General features: G+C 45.8%; 1 protein-coding gene across 1 annotated transcript; it reads right to left on the bottom strand.

The window, feature by feature from the left end:
- Positions 1 to 6833: 6833 nt before the first annotated feature.
- On the bottom strand, positions 6834 to 24538 carry LOC135990788 (neurotrypsin-like). Its single transcript, XM_065638830.1, has 17 exons — positions 24498 to 24538; positions 24290 to 24403; positions 23102 to 23335; positions 20963 to 21008; positions 19310 to 19546; positions 17876 to 17999; positions 16993 to 17168; positions 16367 to 16514; positions 15389 to 15567; positions 14860 to 15001; positions 13503 to 13705; positions 12381 to 12522; positions 11917 to 12122; positions 11279 to 11357; positions 10907 to 11029; positions 10090 to 10370; positions 6834 to 8380 (listed from the first exon to the last, which is right to left on the bottom strand). The coding sequence occupies exons 3-17, from the start codon at positions 23171 to 23173 to the stop codon at positions 8070 to 8072; spliced, it is 2469 nt and encodes an 822-aa protein (XP_065494902.1). The 5' UTR covers positions 23174 to 23335; positions 24290 to 24403; positions 24498 to 24538; the 3' UTR covers positions 6834 to 8069.
- Between the last annotated feature and the right edge of the window lie 2 nt (positions 24539 to 24540).

Below are 24540 nucleotides of genomic sequence, written 5' to 3'. Positions count from 1 at the left end.
AGCTGCTTCTATTTTCAGCTGTCCTCTCTAGATAGGTAACCAGCCCTTAGCAGGTACTAACAGCTGTTTTGTGACCTGACTCAGAGGCTACTAGCTTTTTGAGGCAGATAATTTTTGGCCATGTGCCCGCAAAATTCTCTGACAAATTCCTACAAAACTTACCATCCAAAACTCTAATGCATTTCCCAAGGTAATTTCCCATGTCTTCCTGAGGGAAGAAAAGTAGATTTGTGTAATTCTGTCATCACATTTGGTGCTGAGTCCAGCAACCTATTTTTATTCAGGATGGCTAAATATATTAATAATAGTAGGAGGAATTTAGTGAGTAGTGGCACACACTTTCCTTATTTCTTCAGGCATCTTGTGCATGAACACTCCTGCTTCAGCTGAACAGAGGCACCCAATCCAAAACCAGTGCCTCACCCCCAGGTGTCAACAATGAAGTTGCATCAGTTTAAGCAAATTGTTAAACCTGTGTAACTGTGAAGACAAGCCTTGTGGAACAATAAAGGTTTCTCAAGTCTTAATGAACCTAGCTGTGGTTTAAATGTTTGGAGAGTTAAAAGGGTTTCTGTTGAGACCTCAGTATAGTTGTGCTGAATCAGAGAGTCTCCTTAGTCTTGCTAGAGATAATGAAATGGTAAACCCGGAGCAAAGGAGCTCTCCTCCAGTGTGTTTGGTTATTACTGGTTCTAAGAAACCACAGAGTGTTCAGTAGTTCACTTGTCCCTTCTTAAACAGTTTTCCATCCCGCAATCAGAGGCTGTAATCCTACTTTATCTCCAGCAAGCCTGTACATGCAAGCAAGGAGGGGGGAAATAGTAAGGAAGGAACAAACCCTTAGAAGCACGTTTTCTTCTTTGCATCCAGCTCAGTTTTAAGCGGAGCAGATTAGTTAAACTGCAAAGAGGGCGGCATTGTTTGAAGGGGGTTTGTTCTGCTGTTGAGAAGAAAGTAACAGAGAAGTACAAGCTTTCAAAGTGGTTTCAGCTGAGTCGTGCAGTTATATTGCCACAGTAAATCTCTCCCGTGCTCCCTGTCCTCACAGTGAGGAGGGCCCACCGTCCAGGCCAGCACATCGGGCAAACAGGACAGCGAGCGGCAGCAGGACCTCTCCTCGTGGAAACCTTTGACAGGTGACTGCTGCTGGCTCCCGAGCCTCAGGGCGGCCATGGGCTGGGAATCTCAACGTGCTCGGCGAACGCTTCCCAAGCAGGATTAATTTGCTGCAATTTTAATTCCTGCCCACGTGTTTCTTCTGTTGGGCAGCAACTGAGCATGAGCCCAGCACTGAGTTACACCTGTTTCCAACTCAGCCCCTGGAGCCACAGCTGCCCCGATGTCCGTATGAAGGCCAGCACAGATCTAAATAGACAGGAGAAACAAAGCCTTTTGCTTGGGTGACATCAGACCGACACAGCTTCACAGCTTCTTTTTAGTAAAGCTGATCCAAAGCAGTTGTTTCTTCATTTCAAGACTAGTTTTGAAAATCTCTGAGGAGAAAGGTGCCTTTTATTTCTGGCAGAATGTGTGGGATTTGAAAAGCAGGGAAGTGAAGATAATTGATGCACCGGGGTTTCACTAGTTCGTTTGAATTTGTCTGTCCTACTCCTCCATCAGCACCTCTTAAATGCTAAGGTTTTTCTAAACATAAATGACTCAAGCTGGATCATCCGTGTACCTAAACATCCATCTTGCTGACTCTGCTTCCTCTCTTCACTTTTGCACATGGACGCAATCCCACAGAAACATCTTACCAATGCTAGGTAAGTACTCCCTCTAGACTCTTGAAGACTAGCACAGCACCCAGCTCAGCAACCCAAGGCTGTCTGAGCAGTATTATACTGTCTGTCTTCCTCCATTAGAAAGAGGAAATAGTGCCTAAGTAAGATTTTTTTTTTTTAATATCACTGGTCATACCTGAATGTCTGCCTTTCTCTCTCCTGATAAATACAATAGCTATCCTAGTTAGACAACTGCATGAAGCCCAATTTCCTCCTGATTCATATTTCAGTTTCGAAATCCAAAGCCAGCTATGCTATAGCTGGCAATCTAAACCAAGTGTATGGCTCATGCCATACACTCCTCCCAAGCCTTTTCACTGTATGAAGGCAGCAGTCAAGTGCTTTAGTACAAAACATGAGGCTTGGCAGACTGCTAAGCCTAACCACGGGTTTGACTTTGTTTCTTTCCCAGGCAGTGGCTACAGCAAAGTGTTGCAGAACTGACTTAGTGAAGCACTGCCCACTGACACTTGGAAGATCATCTAAAACACCTGCACTCTGCTTCCCCGCATTGATACACATGCCATCCATTCTCATAACACCTCAGCCAGGAGCTCTGTTTTGCATAAGTGGGAGAGGAAATGTAGGTAGGTGTACAAAACCCCAAAGGCAGACATGAAGCGAGTGAGGTGTTAACCACAAGTAGCTCTTTGTTCAGTAAGCACGTGTCAGTTCCCAGCAGCAGGCTGGAGTCAGTACACACAAAAACATATATACTATAATACTTGGGATTGGCAGGCACCAGCTGCACCAAACCCCAGTCTAACCCTAATGACCTGGGAAAGTCAGTGCAGTAGCAGTGACCTTGCAAGGAGCTGAACTATTTTTTCAAAACAGACTTTTTATACAGCAACAGATTTTTCAGCAGTGGAGCAGAACAATGTTCTTGCGTTGGTGGCTCATTCAAACTGCATCTTCCTCCTCCCACTTCCACTTTTCCAGAGGATGGCTTTGATTCTTAGAGTGGTGACACATGAATCCTAGGCTGAAAGGATACTAAATCATGCTGAACAAGTTTGTTCAAAGGTACTATAAAAAGATTGATTATAACAACAAATTATGAAGCTGATATATCAAATCTTGTCAAGTTTTAAGTGCAATGAGTTGATCTGCAAATAACCCTCACCTGTTCCAGATGACCACAAAATGTGGCATTTGAAGAACCATTGCATTTCATTGTAATGACAGCAAACATGATGCTGACTTTGTAAAGTGCTTTAGCATGTTAAAGCTGCTCTGGAAATAACATTAATACAAAAATTTAATTAGCTTAATTCAATGCTAGAAAAAAACCCCCAAACCACTACAAAACCTAAACTTGCCCTTGGAACAGGTTCCTTTATTAAAAATAAGACAGAGCCCCACACAGTCACAGTATAATCCATTTATTAGCATACCTTGTGAGCCATTGGTGTTGATCCAGGGGACATGACATTTTTGGCACTTGACTGATTTCAGAGGTACGCAACCCCTGGTTAGTAGAAAGGGATTTTAATAGGACTGAGTGGGCTACTACACAAGTGAGTGCTTCTCCTTGATATGGGAAATTAAATATTTTTGTGAACAAGTAAAAATGCAGCCCAAGAGATGTGCATTGGTCCGGGTCACAGTGCCTCATTCCACAAGGAGCAATCCCAAGTTGGTTACCACGAGGGGCCATTCTGTTCCCTCTAGCTGCAAGGAACTGCCAGCGACTCTATCAAGACGGTGTTAAATAACCCCAGTGCAGTCCCTCTCTCAAAACTTTCATATGATTTCTGAATATACACATAAAAATTTGTCTTCAAGTGATTGGTGGATCACCGCAGCTCTTTTTGGATGAGGAGTCTTGAGGATGTTGACTTCCGAAAGGAAGGAAGACAGACAAAAGGCAGGCCCACCTCTCTTACCCCTGAGGTAGCAAATATTCACGTTTCTGGTTCCTCACCAATGCCTCCACTAATACCTTTGAGGAGTTATTGTCTGCTAAAAGGGTGCAAGGATTACAAGGGTAATTGACATCCTGTCCATGTTAATAAGCAGCTGCCTCATTAATTACAGCATAGAACGTAATTCATAGAAATCAGCAGAACGGTGCTCAGCTACGGGAAAGGGATAAATCTTTAATGCAAAGCCTGGCCAAAGCCTGGACTAGTGTCAAGATTGGACTGGTAAGGGTACCAGTGCAGGCACTGCAGGTCAGGAAGACACAGGCACTGGGCCAGCCTTTGTAGACCACTGGGGTACTCCCTCAAAGAGGGATACCTGGAACACTACCAGCTACTCCTGAGACCCTCACCATAGCTATGTGGCTGCTCCTGCCAATGCTCTCACCCAGTCACAGTGACTTTCCCTTTCTCACATAAGCAGCATGTGCCACACTGCTGTGGGAACTTGTCTGACAGCATCTGCATGGCACAGTGCAGCCACCAGCAGCAGCGACTAGCTCGCAGCTCCTGGAAACAGTGTGGGTACATCAGCCTTACCCAATGGACTGATGCTGCGAGGGACTGTGTCAGCCCCACAGATATGTCAGCCGAGGCAAAGCTCTACACAGCTGTCCAGGTGCTCCCTGCCCAGAGCTGCGTTACGCTCCCCAGACATAGCCAGAGCAATCGCTCTGAGCTCAGAGGAGCTGCTGCGCCTGCCTGAGACAAGCAGGGAATTAACCTTGGCGGGTTGTCATGCCATTGCAGCTAGGCTGCCATCAGCACCACAATTAGGAAGTTTAAAGCTAGCTCCGCCGTGCCTACATAATGCACATACAGTGCTGAAAACATCTACAGCTTTGCCTACTACAGAAAATAATACTGCAAATAATCAGCAGATGGCACAGCCTCCCCTGGCAAACTGCATTCAGTTACCAAAGCAGAAAGAGAAGACATGGAGAAACACTCAGCATGTTATCAGATACCTAGACAGTTTAGGTTGAAGAGAGAGAGAGAAGCCACAGTTTTAGAAAAGGGACTATCTCTAGAGTAACAGACAACAGAGAATATAAAGTCAGGCCCCTTATTTCATCTCATAGCTGAGAACACAAAGACAGATGGGATTCAATGAAAAAAGGCAATTAATTCAGGAACCATAAAAAGAAATTATGTGCTATGGAGAATAAAATTATATTGTTTCTCATTGCCAGAAAATATTGAAGCTGAGAGCTTAGTTGGATTAAATTAGGGATTAAACATTTATATGGAAAACAAAGGTTGGTTACATTAAATAGTTTTTAAAAAGATAGGAATATAAACTCTCGTGCTTTAGAAAAAGAAGAATCACAAAAGGATAGTGCATAGTGTTTGTATAACACCTAGAGGACTGAATACTTGTACTTCTATTTTTAATAATAATAGTAGTAATGCAATAAACTAATTTTAATGGGCCAAGAACAAAACTCCCCCAAAGGAAAGACTGTTAAAACTTGTTCAGTACAAACTCACATGTACTATCATTTGAAGCATCTGCTGCTGGCCAACATTAGGTACAAAGTACAGTCCTAGGGCGGCTGAGTGCTGCTCATCCAGCCAGGCAGCTCCAGTAAGCCTCAGTGGCAAAGCATGTGAGTGCAGTTTGGGCCACGGTTCCAGTTTAAGCAGTGGAAAGCAACAGTGGTGCTCTGAAACAGGTTAGGACAACTGAGGAGAAAATCGTCAGGCTTGCCTACAGTACCAGTAAGGTGTAAAACTAGGTGGAGGAGATCAGATACTTCCTTCTCTCCTCCTGGCTCATGCAGGACTTTTGGGATGTTATTTACAAGGATTCTCACAGCTTTCATTGTGACAAGATCTAGAAGAAAGAAATATTTTGACCTGGAACATGGGAATTTCAGAAAACAATGCCATGTCTGTGTCTCACTGATGTTACATGGTAATTTATTCTAATTCCTGCAAGGCAAGCAGTTAAGTAGGCTAAGGGAAGTAACCTCATAATTTCAGTCCTCTGGTTGTTTCTATGCCTGTTGGGGTTATGGGTATAAGCTGAAAGATCAGACCAGGTTAAATTAGAGATGGGACGGCACCCAAGGCACAGAAACTCCATTTGAGCTGCTGTAGCATGCTGGCTTGGGGGAGGCCAAATCCCTCCATGTCTCCCAGCCGAGTACTGTTGCTGCCAGAGGGGAACTTGGCACTTAATTCTCTGCAAGACCAGAAGTCTAACATAATTGCCCTCGGTCCTCCTGTCATTTTAACTCCTGGGAGAGAAGGAGCAGTCTGCAGCGTGTGTCTGCGGGACTCTGCGCCAGCAGCTGCAGGACAGCACAGCCAGCGCGGAGCCAAGCTCGGTGCTGACGAGGATCCAGCCTGGCACTTCACACGGAGTTATCAGCACAAGCTGCGCTCCAGACATTTAGCCCCTCGAGAAGAGGCACAAACAGATCAGACCTGGCTCGAAGGGCAGTTTGCAGGGTTTCTGGCATTCTGTATTTTAAAGATTCCTACAATTTAATTTTTTAAAATACTTATTGAATCCCAGGCAATTTCTAGGACTCTGTCACCATGTGCCCTGTAATACGACACTGCTAATCCACAGGCTGTACTCTGCCTTCTGTTCTTGCCTTGGTAATACCTGGATACTGAACACCTCTGTGCCCCGAGTGCAGCCCTTCCAGGCAGCAGGTCAGCGCCTGACCGAGTCCTTGCCTACCCTGCAGTGCGTGAGCAATCCCCAAACACGCACGTCTGGCACAAGTTCATGCGTCTCATTCTGTATTGTTACTGCATGTTCGGGTCCTTGGTTATATAAATACATCAAAGCTTTACTGTCTTTGCTCCTGAGCAGACCTGTCTTCTTTCTGGCTTGTCTATACACAGCGAGAAGACACTGTGCACTGCACCACTGTTAATGCACTTAGCCTTTCTGTCTATTTTTATATTTTTCTACCTACTTGAGAATAATAAATTAACTTACAAACGAGGTTAAGGCATAAGAGGAAACTCTTTTCATTTGTTTGGATGAGAGAGAAGGAAGAAATTGAAGTATTCAATAGCCCCTGCTTTCCGTCAGCATTATTTCTGTTCAGGCTGACAACTACAGCTTGATGGCACTGCTTGCATACCCTCAAGTTAAGCCAGTTTACTCCCACTGAGAGGGAAGAAAAGAGAAATAATGCAAAGAAGAGAAGAAAGAAAGCATAGACCAGAGGTTGCAAGAATAGGACACATTTCAGGGAAGTAGGAAGCTGCTTTGCAGCACACTTACTGTTTTACACTTCAAGCAAATTATTCACTCCCTGTATTTATTGTGTATCTATACCTGAGGAACATTTCCATGTTTCATGGGAAAACTGCAAGCACAGAGATGTTAAAGACTAACATCACAAATGGAGAGCAGTTAGTAACTATGGTGAAAAAGTCCCCATACTGCTGTTAAATTGTGACTCAACACCCGAATGTTTGAGATTAACATTACATTCAGATTTAAAGAAAAATCATGTGTCTATTCAGCCTTTTGAGGTCACATTTTTAAGTTCTTCATAGGAATCATGAGGACAAGAAAGCTATTGTCTCTTAAAAATGAATATTTACTCTCACACCAACACCTGATTCTAGGAGATGCTACTTTAAGGAAGAAAAATACCCCCACCTAAATATTAAAGAACCACTAAATTGAGAACGCAGCAATAAAACCATAGCATCTGGCAGCTGGAAATGCGTGATACAGGATTACAGCAGGAGGGACAAGCATCTCTTAGCAGGAACAAACACTTTGAAGGGATCACATGGGAGCAGACCTACTGTTCAGAAGAGAGAAGGTTCCCTCTAGAGACACGACAGGGAAGGGAAAAAAACCCAACTGTTGGCCTGTTCCTCAGCTCAGGTCAAATCTTCTGATTCCTGGAATTGAAGAGAGCTGTTATGAAAAAATATCTGAAGATTTCCACTATGCCAGAGCCTGGTGACTTCTTACAAGCATCTCACATCTCCTTGCAGCATTTTTCAAGTATCCAAACGTACAAAACCAGGAATAGAATTACAGAGGCTGGTATATCTCCACTTCTACCATTTCTGTGTGCCAGGGTGAAGGAAAAAGTGTGATTGCTTTACAGGACTCAGCCACAGCAACATAGACTTATCATTCTTAGCAGTGTGCACCTGCTTTCTCTGCTCAGATATTACGGACTAAGGTGAAACCAAAGACTTTAAAGAATCAGTCATAACTGATTTTCTCCCAGTTCTATGTTAAAGTATTTTCCCAGTGTCCAGCAACAAAAGAAACCTCCATCAGTCAGTCACAGGCCAGAGGCCACAGCCTTCTGCTGCTGCAGGGCAGAAGGGCCATACGTTGAAGTTCCTAGAGCTCAGACGTTTTTCATTCTAGCTTGGTCACTTTCTTGATCCAGGGTACGTATTTGCTGACCTTTGTGTACACACCAGGGGAATCCTTCCGACCACAGCCGTAGCCCCAGGAAGTGATCCCCAAAATGATCCAGCGTCCATTTGATCTCTGACACATGAGTGGCCCTCCACTGTCACCTTGGCAGCTATCCACCCGTTTATCTTCAGAGAGGTTCCCAGCACAAATCATGCGGTTAGTGAACTTCTGCCCGTAACGGACCGCACAGTCTTCCCGTGGGAGAAGAGGCACCACCCCCTGCAGCAGGGTTCTCGAATAGGACTTCCCTGGAACAGAACAGAGCAGCCACACCAACTCACCTACAGACAACAGCAGTGACCTAGAGCAACAGTGCTCCACACAAAAACAGGTATTTATACATTTCATGTCAAGACTGCAGCACAGAAATAGGCTAAGCTCAGCATCTCTGAACCACCAGAACTTCAGAAAACAGTGCTGCCAAGCCAGACCACAAAAAAGAGCTGTAAGATCAAAGAAATGGGGAAGAGGTTGGGGAAAAAGGTTAGATCAAAGGATGAATCTTACTCTTGGTTCTGCCAACAAGTAACTTGAACCTTGTTCAGTTTGTTTCACCTCTCTGAGCCTCCATTTCCTCCTCTGTAGACAGTGTTTTCTTAAGAAAATAAATGCAGTAATATTTGTAAAGTGCTCGGTCCTCAGAGGAGTTTCTGAAGATGTTTCAGAGGCATTCAAATATTATTCAAAGGGACCTCACTTCATCTTTGGCCAGATTTGCCTCTATTTGCTCAAATCTATTACCACAGACTTCTCAGAACATAAGGTTCGTGTGCTATATTAGCGCACAACCTTTCTGTGTCCAAGGCTTATGGTAAATTCACAAGGTAGTAGGTAACTGCCCCTCTCATCGGGAAAGCTGGGTTGGGTGCGTGGGAAGGATTCTCGCCATTAAGCCCCAGCACAGCTTAAGGGAGTGACACGACTAAGCTGCTTCTTGATCCTCCCCAGACACCCCAAAGTGACATGTGCACCTGGAGCAACTCACTCCAAAGGCAATGTACACTCGCAGTTAAACACTTGGGGTAACAGCTAGGGAAACAGATGGAAAGGATGGTAAGCCCAAAATCAACAGACAAGCTCCTGGGGCTATTTGCCTTTTGGCAGCAAGTCTTTCTGAACATATGGCTTTGCTCTAGTCACAGCAGCCCCAGAAAGGCCTCATTGCACCACGCCCTGCGTTGCATCTCTGATCCCCAAATGGGGAAGGACTCGACAGCCAGTTACAAAACTTCGTTTAGAGTTTAAAGCTGTCTCCAGACCTTGCTAATGCATCCATTTCAGGACTCCACCAAGCCCAGCATTTTAAAACATTGCCTTAAGAGAGTTAAGTAGTTAATAGTAAATACTTTCTAGAATATTCCATGCTCCCTTTTACCTAGGAAGGTCCATAGCAATGTGCTGCAAGAGGACAAGTACAGGCTGTCCCAAACCCAGAGCAGAAACCAGCCTCAGAGACCAGCTGTCCCTGCAGCAATACCCAGGGAGATTGAGCAAGGCAGTCTGAGAGAGATTCCTTCCACCCCTAAGCCCCCACTTCACTACTACATTATCATGGAAAAGGCAGGAGGTCATGGAAATGTGGGGGCCTCCCACAGGCTTTGTACACCAGTTCTGCACAGGCTGCTGCCTAAGGGGTCTGCTGTGGCAAATATGTGTCGAGGGGGGAAGAAAGAGAGGACTGCGGCCAGATGGCAGCATTGCTCTCTCCCACAGCTCAGAGGGATGCTATGGCAATCAAAACTTCCACCACAGACAGGCTCAAGAAGCCTCAAATTCAGGAGAAAACACAATGGCATGAGTCACTTCAAGTCACCGCTCCTTAACACCATGTGATGCACAGACAATAGGAGCAGTAAGAACACAACCTTCAGTTGTGCAGACATAAATTAGTGGCCCATGTGGGCTTCTGAACCCAGACTTCCCCACCTTTCTTGCCCCTCAGAGCCCCATCACTCACCTGTGTCCCCCCAGCCAGAGATGATGCAGGCTTGCCTGTTGATGTCAGACTTCTCTTTCCTGCTGGGCAGGCAGACAGGCAGAACGTGGCGATTGAAGGAGAGACAGTGCCCCTCTCTGCCCCGCATCCGGACCAGGGCAATGTCATTATCGTTGCTGCCGGCCCAGTAGTTCCTGTGGAGGACAATCTGCTCCACGGGCAGCTCCCTCTCAAACTCATCCTTCACACCTGTGTGGTAATCGCCCACCCGCAGCAGGTAGCGCCGCACATCAACACCAAATCTGGAGAAAAAGATACTCAAGATCTTGATACTCCTATTAAGAGGGAAACAGACTCACACAAGTCTCAGTTGGTGTGAGACTGAACCACCTCCTCACAAACCGATAAGAAAGTGCCAGCTACAGGACTGTGGGACCTCTTTAGCAGGTGTGATAATGCCAACCATTGCAGTCAATGGGTGTCCCAAATCACTACCTAGCACACACAGGACTTTTTTTCCTATAAAAAGGGCTACAATAGTAGCAACAGGCTTGTGACCTTATCTGTTCACAGTTCCTTAAAGCACTGAAGAATAGCAAAATGCTGTTCCTTTTAAGTTGTAAAGCCTCAAAGTTAAGAGGGCAGGTGTTAAGCAGTGAAGGATCAAGCAAGCCTGTATTGAGTCATCACCTTAAGTGCTCCAAGATCACACACATCCTAACCTGAAGATCTTGGTTTAGAAACTTTGATCAAGTGTTTCCGCCAGGCTGGGAACCTTGTATGAGGTTATCTTGTTCATCACTGGGTATCCCTCGGGGCTGCGTACTCACAAACGCACCTTTTGAAGCAGTGGGCTGCAGTCACTACCCAGCAGCTGCTGATCAGTGTTGCTCCACACAGCAGACGAGTATCTCGACGAAAACCTTTCAACCGTAGTGAGGCCTGCCATGGCCAACTGCCTCTGAAGAAGAAACAGAGGAATAATAAGTGTCACACACTTGGGAGCTGTTTTCCTCTTTTGCCATCCACTCTGCCCCATCTGGGCTCAGCTGGCATGCATTCTTCCCTAGATAGGCCCACTGATTCAAATCAAGTTCAAAAATCACCAATGAAAATGTGGTTAATATACTCAGCATTTGCCAGGCTATTTCCAGAGCCTGTAGGAAAGCTGGAAGCAGTTCTGGCTTTCCTGGCAATTACAGGGTAGTACCTGAGGGACTTGTTGCCACCTATGATCCTTTTTTTGCGACGATGAAGCAGGCGCATCCCACACACACCAGACTCTGGACCTGCACAGCAAAGTTAGAGCAGTTGGGTAGATATCTTCAGCTTCAGTATCAACAAGTGCTGCTGTCACAGAGCCAAATACCACTCACCCTCCCTGAGGGCATTAATCCACATGGTAGTTAACTGCATTGTGTTGTGCGTATGGAATTTATAGATTTGATCCCACAGGTTTCCTCAGTTTTGGTGCAGGTGCTTACCTGCAGTATCTGTAGTCTTATGCCAGGAATGGGACCTCTACAGCTTTTTCCTCAGTATTCCAAAACCCAAAGTTTGCTCATGGTTACTGCTCTAAGGAAGGGTATGGTGGTGTGACTGTGGGGAAGATCTGCAGGCTTGAAGGCCTGACATGGGTGGAGCTCCTCAGACTAGTCTGGAGCACTCTGTGCTCCTAAGAAGAGACAATGAAAACAAGGAAAACGTAGGAGGTGCAGGACAGGACATGCTTATTTTGTAGGTAAAGTTTCAGCCAAAGAGAAGAACTACAGGGAAAAAGCATAAAAGCATGCAGAGATCCTACAACTGGAGCTCCAGATTTCTGCACAGAAGAAATGGACAAATCACCTGTTCTCCTGATATCTTGGACCTTCTCTTCCACATAGTCACAGATCACACCAGCATCCTCACTGTGCCAGCAGCTGTGAGTCCCAGTGCCAGGCCTGACACATTGCCCCAGGGTGTGCTCCGTGCCGCTGCATTCTACATTGTCCAGGTGGATGGGCCCGTGACCTTCACCAAAATAAGCCATTGCCCTGGCTTTTGCTGTACCACTGCAATTAGAGAGAAGATGGCTAACCTGCAGTAAGCAGGAGGCAGGTTAACCTGGCACACCAAACATTTTAAGAGAAATAATATTTATGTGTCACTCCACGCACAGACAGTAGTACAGTGAAAACAGAACCCTACTCCCTCAAGCATATGTAGATATGCCAAAACTAAGAAATTAAGCCCCCAGAAACAGGTCCAGAAGAAGTTATATCCCCTGAGAGCTGTTTCTATCTGTAAGATGCCTGTACCAGAGCTCTCACCTGAATCCCAGTTGCCTGCAAACCACTGCAGCATCTCTGTCTGTCCAGCCATCATCACAGACGCTGCCCCACTGCCCATTCAGGAATACCTCAACCCGTCCCTCCTTGGTGCTTTCTCCATCCACCAGCCGCACAGGAGGCCCTGCAGGAGAAAACACATGGGTTGCATGAGAGTGTGAGGTGCCCAGAACTTGGGTCCTATAGGAAAAGATTAATCCCAGATACCAGAAAGAAAAGGAAAAAATTTTTAAAAAGGAGTGTTTCTACATGAAGACATTTCACTTCTGTGCTGTGCAAAAAACTATATACATATTTATTTAATACATACTGAAAAACATTATTGGATCATATTCTGAAAGCTGAGTAAAGAGGAGAACAAGAACAGAAGGAAAGGTATTAACTTCTGAGCCAAGAGTGGACAAGCTTAAACATGTCTGGGAAAGAAGTCAATTAAATATAAAACTATTACATTATTCTAAGCAAGAGAAGAGTTCTACATCCAGGAAATACAAAAACGTTAGATGCTGTCTATTTCAATAAAAAATGTCTGACAAACTGGGAAGTCTCTTGTAGTAGGGAAAGAGGAGAGTATCAGGCCTCATATAAATGAAGAAATTATGCTAACTTGAAATACATTCACAATTTTAATTAAAAGTGTGTCATCCACACATGAGAGTGCAGATTTCCACACAACAGACCCTCACATCTGAAGTTGTCTTGTCTTGGCAAGGTGTGACACTAACGTAACTACACCAGTTTCCTAAAGGGTCTAGTTAAAGAGTCCCGTGTTCCCACAGACATGGGGCTGAGACATGCCATCAGTGAGCAACAGCACACTAAGGCAGCCACCATTCCTCAGCCCCTCAGGTTTGTTTTAGAGACCACCAACACAATTGTCTCCAGTTTCATTTTCTCTGAAGGACTGACCATAAGTCTGGTGGAGCCACAGCTCTGTGGCCGTGCTCCAAGACAGCCGGGGTTTGTTCCTAGGAGTCCTGCTCAACAAGCAGCCCACTCACTGAGACAGCACAGGGAAAACTCCCACATCTGCCAGAACTTCCAAAGGAACAGATCATCAAATGAACTTCCCCACCATCTAGCGTGAGAGGCAAGGCGAGTTACCCAGGCTGCCATCCATGACTGTGTTGCTCTCGGGGGAACAGCGAACTCCCACATCCTCAGCATGTGAGCAGTCATGCTGCCCCCAGTTGCTGTGGGGACAGTCCAGGAGGGACAGCTCTGTCCCCACACAAGCCACATCATCCAGTAAAATAAAGCCTTGGCCAGCAGCATAGTCCCCTTCAGAGGCCAGGGTAGCAGGACCACTAGAAAAACGAAACAGAACATAACATCGGATTAATTAAAACTCATTAGTCGAACAGAGGGACCTAAGCTCAGACCCCAAGGGAAACTCCACTGCAGAACTCAGCTGTGGTATTGGAGGCCTCCTGACCTACACCACTCAGTGATACACAGGATGGCAGCCAAGCAGCTTGCGCATCTCACCAGCTTCAGTTTTCAGGAAGGCCCACTCAGACCAGTCCATTTTCTATTGTCAGGTCAAAAGCACAGTCACAGTATCACAGAGGGCCAGCTACACTATAGAGGCTGCTTTGCAGATGTGACACCAGATACATCAATTTGTGGATGGGCTAGCAGAGGAGGCATCAAAAGTACCAACATTTAATTAATTCTACTTCCTTTTATAGGAAGCAGCTACCTGGAACTGAAAAGCAGAAAGCTGAAAACTTTGAGGCACTACATGAGATGACACAGTATGCAGCTCAACTCAAACAGAATAATTTAGTTTAGTCTTTTTCTCAGTCTATAAAGCTGAAATTTTACAAGGATACCCTAATCATACTAAAAAAACCACCAAAAAGACCAAAACCAGCCCCGCCCCCCTCCAACTTACACACACACACACAAAAAACCACCTGTACTAGCTCCAAGACTAGAGTATCCTGATTTTAAGTCTTCCCCAAAACCATAACCAAAGGGTCACAAGGGACTGAAAGAAAAACATTACGAAAATCCCTAATACTGCTCTTTTTTCCCCTGATGGTCTTCGTTCAGCTACTGAAGCAGGTGATGTGTTTAGCTGACAGACCAGACGGGTGATATCATTTAGCTGGCAGAGCAGAGGGAGTGGCAGTGCTGAGCTGATACACCTGCAAATTTAAGGAGTATTAAGAGAACTCTCTGACTTCAGTGGGGGTTCATAAAGACAGTATCAAGCCTGTTATCTGCTTTCAAAACAGGCTGAGGCAAGAGACAACACACTTTTTTTTTCCCCAGGGAAATTACGTGGATACCTATTATTCTATTAATATTTTCTGAATAAAGTTGTATAATGGTAATAACTCTTCAAACAAAGACAGCATTGAAGGATTAAGGTCCAGCCTAGCTCAGCAGAGGAGGATGGAATTTAATCCCTGAAATAAGGAAGCACAGATGCTACATACGCTCTCAGTCCTACCTGAAGCCCAGCTGCCTGCAGACCACCTGGGCACTGAGGTCTGTCCAGCCATCATCGCACACTGTGCCCCAGACTCCGTTGTAATAAACTTCTACCCTGCCTTCACGGGGGCTGCGGCCACCAGCCAGCCTGACAGTGCCCTCTGCAAGGGGTGGGAGAAGGGAAGATCAGCACTCAGCAGAGGAGAAAAAGAGAGAGCCCGTGCCCCACTGCTGAAGTCTCTGTGCAGCCCATGAGTGAAAGAAACCAAAGACATGGATATCCATGGGCACTCAAAACCCAAACATTCATTGCTCCCAAACATGCCCATCTGCCAGGGAGGATTCACCTCAGCCTTTCCATGCCACCCGTGGAAAACCCTGGGAACACCACCAAGGCTGGCAGGCTCATTCCCACCTGCTGTCTGCTCTCTGCCTCCACATCTGGCAGCCCCTGTGGGAGTCGTACACAGGAGCTGTCTGCTGAGCAAGCCGTGTAATCGGGAGTAAGACTGGCCGCATCTGACTGGTGTAGAGCTGTAGATCTGTACCTGTGAAAGGGTCACAGGAGACCCCAGCATCTTCAATGTGGTCACAGTTCTGCTGTCCCCAGTCACTCTTCTTGCACTGGTCAAGTGAGAGTTCATTGCCTGAGCACTCCACTTCATCCAGCAGGATTGGGCCAGATCCCTGCCCGTAGTGAGCCCACGACAAGGCTTTTGGGTTCCCACTGCAGATGGTACAGACACGTGCTCAGTAAGGAAGGTCACAGCCCTATACCCTTGCACAGGCGCTCTCCTACACTAGGCCAGCATCCTCCCATAGATAATATGACAATTCTGACACAGTGGTGTTGCTCACTGTTAATCAAAATACCTTATTGGAAAGTTTTGTAACAAGACCTTCCAACACATAACAAAACTGTGCCCACAACATGAGCAGTTCAGACACATGAGGAGTCCTGAGGACAATGATGTTTCAGTCTCAGTGACAGGCAAAACTCCCAAAGTTTGAGGGATCCAAACTTGAATTATCTATTGTAAGCAGTGTGACTTTAAAGAATGCTCAGTATACAACAGCTCCCATGTTAAGCACTGAATGGCACACAGGAGAATGAGGTGAGCTCTCTTGCATTGCTGACTGAAGACAATAAGGGCAGTCAGTGGAACTCGAGGTGTTTAAACTTAACCAAGTAAACAACTGCAGTTCACATATGGAAATCACCATGACAAGTTATCACTGAGGCCAAGAACATTTGCATTAGGACAAAAAAAAAAAAAAAAAAAGAACAGGGATAAACACAAACAAACCTTAGATAGGGATGCGGCAACTTTTTTCACACCATAAACCCATAAAACTGACAGAAATTAAGAACAAAATCCCTTTATGAGGTGATCAGAATTATCTTTCGCAGGATTTATTTATACCTCCTCTAGAAAGGGCTTGTACTATAGCGAAGGGACATGTTCTCACGCTCTTCATTCTGCCTACCTCTGTTACCACTCCACGATGTACAGCAGGGAAATTACCTGAGTCCCAGCTGCCTACAAACTACTTCAGCATCCCGGTCGTCCCACTGGTCATCACAGATGGTACCCCACTTGCCATCATGGTAAACCTCCACTCGCCCTTCAAAGCTCTCCTTTCCCCCAACCAAACGCAGCGGGGCACCTACACCTGTGCTTCAAGAAAGGGAAAGAGCACAACAGAGCAAGATGGAGACAAAGCACATTCGGCAGTTCTTGGGATGCTCTTGTCCCACTCTACCACATCCTCCCCTCCAAGCCCCTCAAGAAGCATCCATGATTGCAGCCGACAGCATGAGTTGCTGCTGGTCCAGAGATGGCTCTTTAACTGGCTGCTACAGTGATGAGGACTTTGCTGGCTGCAGACAAAATCTGGGTTGATAAAAAGGGGATGTGGTCATAAGCAACATCCGTCATTCAGTGATTGTAGAAGTATGCCCACTCTGAGTATTTGGGACTGGGAAAGGATGGATAATCTTCCACTGGAAGGAAGATAACCACCTGTATAGCAGGTGACAGAAGAATGTGCTCCAATGATTTGCTCTCCACAGCTTCCTGACCTTACATTTTACACCTTATCAGCAACACTGATGCAAGAAACAGGGAGGAAACCTCCCCTGGAGACTCACCTTCTGGAGGGACACACGTTACCATAGCACTCCCATGGTTACAAGCTCCTGACACCGCTTCCCGGTAGCTGCACTGCAGCAGGGCTTTCTCATCCCCATGGCAGTTTGCTGACTGCAGGTGCAGGGGAAGAGGCCACAGTCCAGGATGACTCTTCTTCCCAGCTGTGCCGATCTCACTGGTACAGAGAAAGCAACAGAGCAATGAAATGCTGTAGTACTACTTGATTTACAAGTTCCCCTCAGTTCTTGTGACCCTCCAGCCCAGTTGTGGCATTTCATAGCCCAGTAATTGTGAGTGTACAAAGGGATGGCTATTTAGAGTCTAATGGGAAAGTACAAGCAAGTGCAGAGCACTTCCCACTATTTTGTCTTCCTGCTTACTGAAGAGGAGTTGATCTGGTCAGAAATTGCACCTTCATTTGAGAGTGATGAACAAACCCATCAGCAGATTCAAACATCTAAATATCTGAGTCACCTTCTTCCTTCTGTGTGGACCTTATCTCCTTGCTGTTTGGAAGTCTGAAGGTCCAAATCCCAGATACCTGAAAAGGGTTCACACTCTGAAAATTTCTAATAGGTGACTACAGAAGCTCCAGCTGGTAATACTAAAAAGGGGGATATGATCTCACATCTCACTCATCACAGCCTGAAGCACTTAGTAGAAATTATTGCTTTAAAATGTTCTTGCAAATGCTGGTTGGGATTTGACATAACCATGGAAAGAAAAGAGTAGGGAAGAACCCTGGTAAGTGGGAAGTGCGCCCACAAAACAAACTCCTCTCCCTCAGTCAACACATTATGCCAGAGGGACTGTAACCACAGAGGCTGTTCTTTACCAGGCCCCATGAGCACGTAACTCTTGCAACCAGACTGCGGTTCCCACCTGAGACCTAGTTGCCTGCAGACAACACTGGCATCCCAGTCAGTCCAGTGGTCAGCACAGATGGTGCCCCAGAGTCCACTGAAGTACAGCTCCACACTGCTATCTTCGGCCAACCGCACAGCACCTTCCGAAAGGAAAAAAAAGCTGCCATCTTCTGATGGAGGTTTCAGATCAGCAAGTCTTGGGTTTGAACTGCACCTGGCTTTTCTCATCCCTGTTTTGCTGGTGCTGTCAGTGAAGTGACTTGTATGAAGGAGTGTGGCATGTGGCACCTTCCCAGTTCCAGCAGTGGCTGGTTGGGAGGATGGTTGATCCTATGTTCATTTCAAAGCCATGGCAATACTGGCAGGAAACTTGGCTTCTGACACAGCTCCAGGATTTTCCTCTTGTGAAATGGGTGTGATTTTACATGCCACTTTGAAAAGGTGTATGGAAATGTCAGTCTAATTCCTATGACACTCCACTGATTTATTTTCCATCAATCATCTCACCTATGGGAGTCACTGTTGTTACAGCTAGATGTTCAGGAACAGCAGGTGAATACTCTTTAATTTCTCTAAGAAAACAGAAAGCCAATGTAAATGCACTTTCAGTTCCCACTGCACTACAAATATCTAGCACTGTTTAGAAAGCATATATCCTTGCTCATTTATGTACTAGGAGAAGGGTACACCTCTGTCTGTAGTATAATACCTCAATGCAGGCACACAGCACAACTACACTTGCTGTATCCTTCCGTTTAATGGCACTGGTTTTGAGAGCGCTTCCACTGACAAGGGAAAAGACTTTGTAGTATCATTTGTTAAACTAGTGCTTTAACTGCTTCGAAAAATGCAGGAAAAGGCAGGAAAGTCAGAAAACAGGAGGACAAAGAGAACATTTTCAAGATTGCTGCACTGGAGTCAGGGTACAGCTCTCTTGCATGTCTCAAAATAAGCAGAAGTCCTTGCGTCGGCACTGTGAGGAGTTTTAAAGTAAGCCCATGACCTACATTGGCACAGAAGGTTTACAAACCCAGCCACGGAACATTTTTCTCTGTTACATTTGAACTGCTATAATTACATGAGGAAAGCTCTGATATGGACACTTAAGGAGCAGGAGTGGGTTGTTTTCCACATAACTTGAACTGTTTTCAGAGTGGCATATGTTAACAGTAAAAAAAAGAAGTCTCCTTGTATGAGAATAAAAACGTCTATACAAGGCATTATGGCTACAGCAGCCTAAATCCACCCCCTACTATATACAGACGTTCTTCTCCCACACAGGCTAGCCTCTGGTCCTGATTATTTTGACAACTGAGGACAGTTACTGTACTGTGCTTCTTTCACAGGGTTTCCCACCTGCTGCCTGCAAGTCTGTGCAGCACACGTTCCTGGCCGAGCTCCCCGAGACAGCGCAGCCCAGGCGCTGGCAGGGACACGCAGCAGCCCTCACCTTGGTTACAGTCGCAGTTGGCCCAGCCGATGGCCCCTGACGTGAGCCGGTAGAAGCACCAGGGTGTGGTTCCCCCATCTGGGTTCCTGCAGTGGTTGTGGTCTCCCAAGCCACGGTCTGGGTACTGCTGCACATAATCAGGGAACTCTGCCCAGCTGAGGCACTCTGCCCCAGTCTCCGTGACCGCCAGCGAGCCGCTGTAATACCCAAGAGGTCCGTCACCACACACGCTGGGCACTGGGCAGAGAAGGGAGCTGTTAGCTTCGCTTAAGGCATCACATATGGAGGCTCAGGTAATGTGGGAGATACCAGCCAATCTCCTGGAACACCTCCTGCATCTGCAGTCTTGATTGCCACTTGCTTGATTTTAATTCTATCACTCTTCAAGCTAGCTGCTCAAAAAATGTTTATAATACACACTATCTAAAAACCAAATTGATAGGAAAATTATGAACTTCCCAGACCTTTGAAATGTGTTAACTCTGGGCACAAACATGGACAATTTGATCTGGTTTTTATTACCATTCATTTCAACAGATGTATTCACTTACTCTGGAACAGCACTTCGGCCTGGCACACACTCCTCCACTTCCTTCTCCACCTGCTTTGGCACCTGAATAAGATGTTCTTAAATTTGATCCTAGGCTCTTTAGAAGATTAATAGCCTGTCTAAATTGATTGAAACTGAGAAGAGTTTAAAAATAGCTATAATTCCATTCTGTAAAGCAGGAAGGTGGGAAATGACATTGTATTTCATTGTATGTATGTTCCCTATACGCATTAGCATATCACCTGCCTTATCTGAACCTGGCTAATGTACAGGAAGGGAAAAGGAACCTATTTTGAGGAAAGTGCAGGTGCCAATGTTCTAGGCCAGTGCCCATGTGAATTATCTCATGTAAAGAAACCCCAACAATTAATTTAATATGGTCTTTAACGTAAGAAAAAAACCTCTCCATTCGTGACCCTGAAATAAGAAAAAGGCAAACAGAACAAGACTGTGCGAGGGTGGGCTTTCTAGAATCCATAACATGGGGAAAGCAGACTCAGAGATGGATGATATTTATAGCTCTAGTCAATGAATAAACAAAAAAGAAGCCAACACTTTCAGAAAACCCTTCTGCCTTAAAGGCACGTAGGGCAAACAGCAGGGGTACAAAGAAATTGCCTCATGCCATTTGCCTTCAAGCCACTGCCAAGCCCAGAGTGGGTCGGTGACAGCTGAAGGTTAACTGCAAGGTACAAAAAGAGAAGCAGTTACAGGTAGGTGTCTAGAAAACACACCATGCACTTTGCACCGACTGGAACCCTCAGAGGGGGACGTATGAGAATTCAATAGTTATTACAGAGGAGGAAAGGTGAGCATGCAAAAAAGTCTGAGGCAGAGAAAGAGATGAAAGAACATATGGGAGGAATAGAGTATCAGATAGTATCAGCAAGAGTATCAGACATGAAGAAAAGAAAGCAGTCTGGCCATTTTGGGGAAGGAGATAAACAGACATTGAGGCATGAGAAAAGACTGAAGAAGTAATGGAAAGAAAGGAAGAATGCCAAGAATGCCAGGCAGCAGTGGTTCATCGTACCTATGGTCTCAGATCACCACTGCAGGAAAGGATCTGCCCGATGACTGAACTAACAACTTCTTGTTCTTACCTGCACTCTGCAGATGGTTTTGGTTAGGCTTGGATCCCAGGAAAGCCTGGGAAAAGAAACAGAGCAAAAGCTGAGAGATGATTATCCGATGAAATAAACACGAGCATGTCCTAAAAGCAGCTCGGCCTTTTGCTGCTTTAGGCAAACACACCCTAGTAACCAGCCTCTTCCCCGCTCTGCCCATAGCTCCTCTTCAAATCCAATCACAGCTCTGCCCACTAACAACAAAATGAATAATTTCTGGCCTGCAGAGATTTACCCCTGATCTAAGCATTACATTACAGGGCTCTGCTTGTTCTTTTCCCATAAAATTGGAAGCCTGAGTGAGATACCTAGAAAAAAGTCATTGTTACCAGAAAGAAAAATAATGAATAACCACTCTTTCTCTCTCCATGTAGAGGGTAAGCCATCTAAGGCCACAGCGGTGAACAGAGATGTATCTACATGATGGGATGACGCCTAGGGGTTCCTGTTAAAATAGTAATAAACGTGCATATACAAAGTGAGAAACACCTAAAGAAGAAAATCCAACAAGGCTTTTGAAGGATTTTGTTTTTAATACATGAGAGTGTGCTATGGCCCATGGTATTATTATCCAAATAGGGTTAAATAGCTAAGAACAAAAAACATGAATCAAAGCCCTCAGATTCCCAGCATCCTACCAACTCCAAACCTGCATTTCCTCTTGTAGGCAGCATTTTTGTTGTTTATAACTTGACTTCTGAATGAGAGATAGGGATCTCTGCTTCAACATCATTACGTGATGTGTAGGCAGGTGCAAGATCTTCACAGACTCAGAGTGAAAAGAAGAAACTGTACATGCTTCTGCTAGCTCCATGTAGTTTAATTCATGTTTAAAAACTTTTAGATGAAACCTTATATTTAAGGGTTTCTAATTCAAAGAGCAGACTTGTGCATATAAAGAAAACTAGCTATTGGAACTGCTTCTATTTTTCTTCAAAATATAGTGATTTTGATTCTCTCAGCTTCACCTCTCCCTGGAAAAGGGCAAGAGTAAAACTTGGAATTAAACCAAATCCACCTCTGGAATAAGCAGGGATAGTTCCCATAGACACCTGACAAGAATGACACCTTTTCATAGCAGATGTCATTTTCCAATCAAGCTTATGAATATGGTCCAGCAGGTGTTGATAACCATGGCCCAGCTCCAGCATCACTCTCCAGAAGTCAGAATGTGAATTGCATACTGAAGATTAATTTCTGACATGGTTCAGAAACAGCAGATCAAATCTCAAATGCATATGCACAAGAGGATGCACAGATAAAACAGCATTTAACTGAAAAACACCCTTTTCAGCCAAAATCCATCTATCTACATGCATCAGGCTATTTGGAGCCCACAGAATGGTCTGTGAATCAACAGGGCTGAAGGACTGAGCTAAGGACCTCAAAGTTCTTTGCAAAGAGAGGAAAGTGAGATAAGTTACACTTTTGTGACTGCACCAAACACGTGACTGAGCCACAATCCAGGTCTTTCAACTCTTATAGCTGTCAGTGTGCACCTGCACACACATGTCAGCCTGCAGGCGATAGAGGGATGCGTTGGACTAATAACAGACTATACGTGAAAGCCTGAACCTGCTCTTCTTGGAGACCAACCATAAAGGAAAGAACTGCAGTCCAAGTAATATGCTTCCCTTCTAATGAAAAATTACTTGCTGCCAGTTACGGTAGCAGTTTCCAAAATCCCTCAATGCCGACCATCGCCACCACTAAATTTTAGTGCAAACAGTCTGTACTGCAGTCACTGCCTCAGGTCCATGTGGCTATAAATCATCTGTCCACAACAGCAATAGGGGTAATCAGACAATCAGCAAAGAACAGAAACAAAGGATCTTTCCTGCCAAAGTCACTGCAGCACTTAAGAAAAATAGGAAGCCAGAGCCAAAGCATCTGCAAGCCCTTGTGCATCCTCCTTTCCTGCTTTGTTTCCTTTTCTGAATTTCATATGCATAATGAAATGAATCCCTCCCCAAGCTCCCAACCTTTCCCAGCCACTACAGCTGCCTGGATGCTTTAGAAAACATATTCAAGTAATATCAAGATCCACTTGCAGCAAGGATACTAAAAAAGCCATGTGGCTTCTTACAAGCAGACAGAAGAATAACAATTTCTTACCTCCGTGCATCTGAAACAGGATAACAGACTCGAGAGCTCTACCAGCAGCCCAAGTGCTGCGAAGATCTCCATCCTTCCTGTACAAAGTGGGCAGAAGCTTCTTCAAGCATCACGTTCTCGCTCGGCTGGCGGGCTCAGGAGCTGCCCTCTCCCCGGGCTCTGCAGCTGGCTTTTCCCGGGAGCAGGGCACTAGCCGCTCCGCATCGGAGGCAGCGGGGTGCCGCTTCCATTTCTCTGCAGGGAAAGAGATGTCAGGGAAGGGATGAAAGTTCCCAGCAGCACCCTAGAATTTCACTTTCCCCTCCCTCGCCTCATCTCTTCTCCTTGACTCTTTTCGGAAAGGGGAAAATCAGAGGAGAGAAGGGAGGAGAACATGCCCCAGAATTTCTCTCGCACCCTTACGGAGTGGAGGAGGCAGGGGCAGGCGGCGGGGCGCGGTCCCAGCCCGCCCCCCGCCCTCCCCGGCTCTAGGTAGCGCCGCTCCCGCTGCCGGCGCCGCCGCCCCCGCCCCTCCGGCGGTGCCTCCTGCCCGCGGCTCCGCGTCCTCCGCTCCCCGGGACACACAGGCTACGGCGGGGGCTGGGGCTGGGTCCTGCTGCGAAACCTCCTGCAGCGAAACTGGAAAAGGAAGCGGCTTGTGCGCGCACGCTTGCCAGAGATTAGGGCTGCTGGAAGGAATCTGGACTTTATCCCCCACCGCTGCCTCGGTTAGCTGCCTGCGGCTTCCTGAGGTCAAACGCTCCTCAGGTTTGTACCCAGGTAAACGGGACCCTGAAAACTTTACATTAAGCAGCTTCCAGCGCTCCCCGTAGAGAACCCACAGGTGGCACAGCCCTCTTCAGGGTGCATTCCCAATTTTCAGCCCTGCAACTTGCCCTCATGGCTATTGCCTCCAGAGATCTTTTAAATCGAGTGTCTCCTTGACCTTGAGCTGTAAAGTTATTTTACTCGATTGGCTAGGGCGCTTTCCAGAGGGTTGATCATTATTGCATTATTATGAACAATCCTATGGGGTTCTTTCAGTGTTTTCAGCTTAATGCTCCTCCATATAAACCAGGGTTAGAGGCTACAACAAAAGCTTTAAATATGATTAAATCTAAGAAGGGAATTGGTCAATTTGAAGCTGTTCAATCTTGGATTTTTTTTTACATGTTCCCTGTGCTGCTCCTCAGCATTTCCTATACTTACATTCTGATTTTGGAGGGATTAACTCCTGGTGTTCTGCAGCATGAAGCATGAGGGTCACCTTGAGAAATGAGCTCACTTCTGGCCAAGTCTGCTGAGCAGCAGTTCCAGAGACACCTTCAGCATAAAAACAAGGAATGGGATGATAAAAATCCATTGGCTTGACAAAAAGCGTCTTTATTTCTTCCCTCACTTAATGCCCATTACTCACTTCACATGACAGTTTTGTGTTGCCTCATCTTCAGTCACTCATC

This window comes from Caloenas nicobarica, chromosome 7 (assembly GCF_036013445.1).
Source record: "Caloenas nicobarica isolate bCalNic1 chromosome 7, bCalNic1.hap1, whole genome shotgun sequence".
Lineage (NCBI taxonomy): Eukaryota > Metazoa > Chordata > Aves > Columbiformes > Columbidae > Caloenas > Caloenas nicobarica.
This window is presented reverse-complemented; position numbering and strand designations above follow the sequence as displayed.

What these genes read in the sequence shown, in the direction of transcription:
- LOC135990788 (XM_065638830.1), bottom strand. Translation starts at nt 23,173, where the DNA reads ATGGAGATCTTCGCAGCACTTGGGCTGCTGGTAGAGCTCTCGAGTCTG. An exon ending in TGCAGGCAACTAGGTCTCAG is followed by an intron (nt 17,169 to 17,875) that starts GTGGGAACCGCA and finishes TCTCTGTACCAG; the next exon opens with TGAGATCGGCACAGCTGGGA. An exon ending in CCAAGATATCAGGAGAACAG is followed by an intron (nt 11,358 to 11,916) that starts GTGATTTGTCCA and finishes TTTGCTGTGCAG; the next exon opens with GTCCAGAGTCTGGTGTGTGT.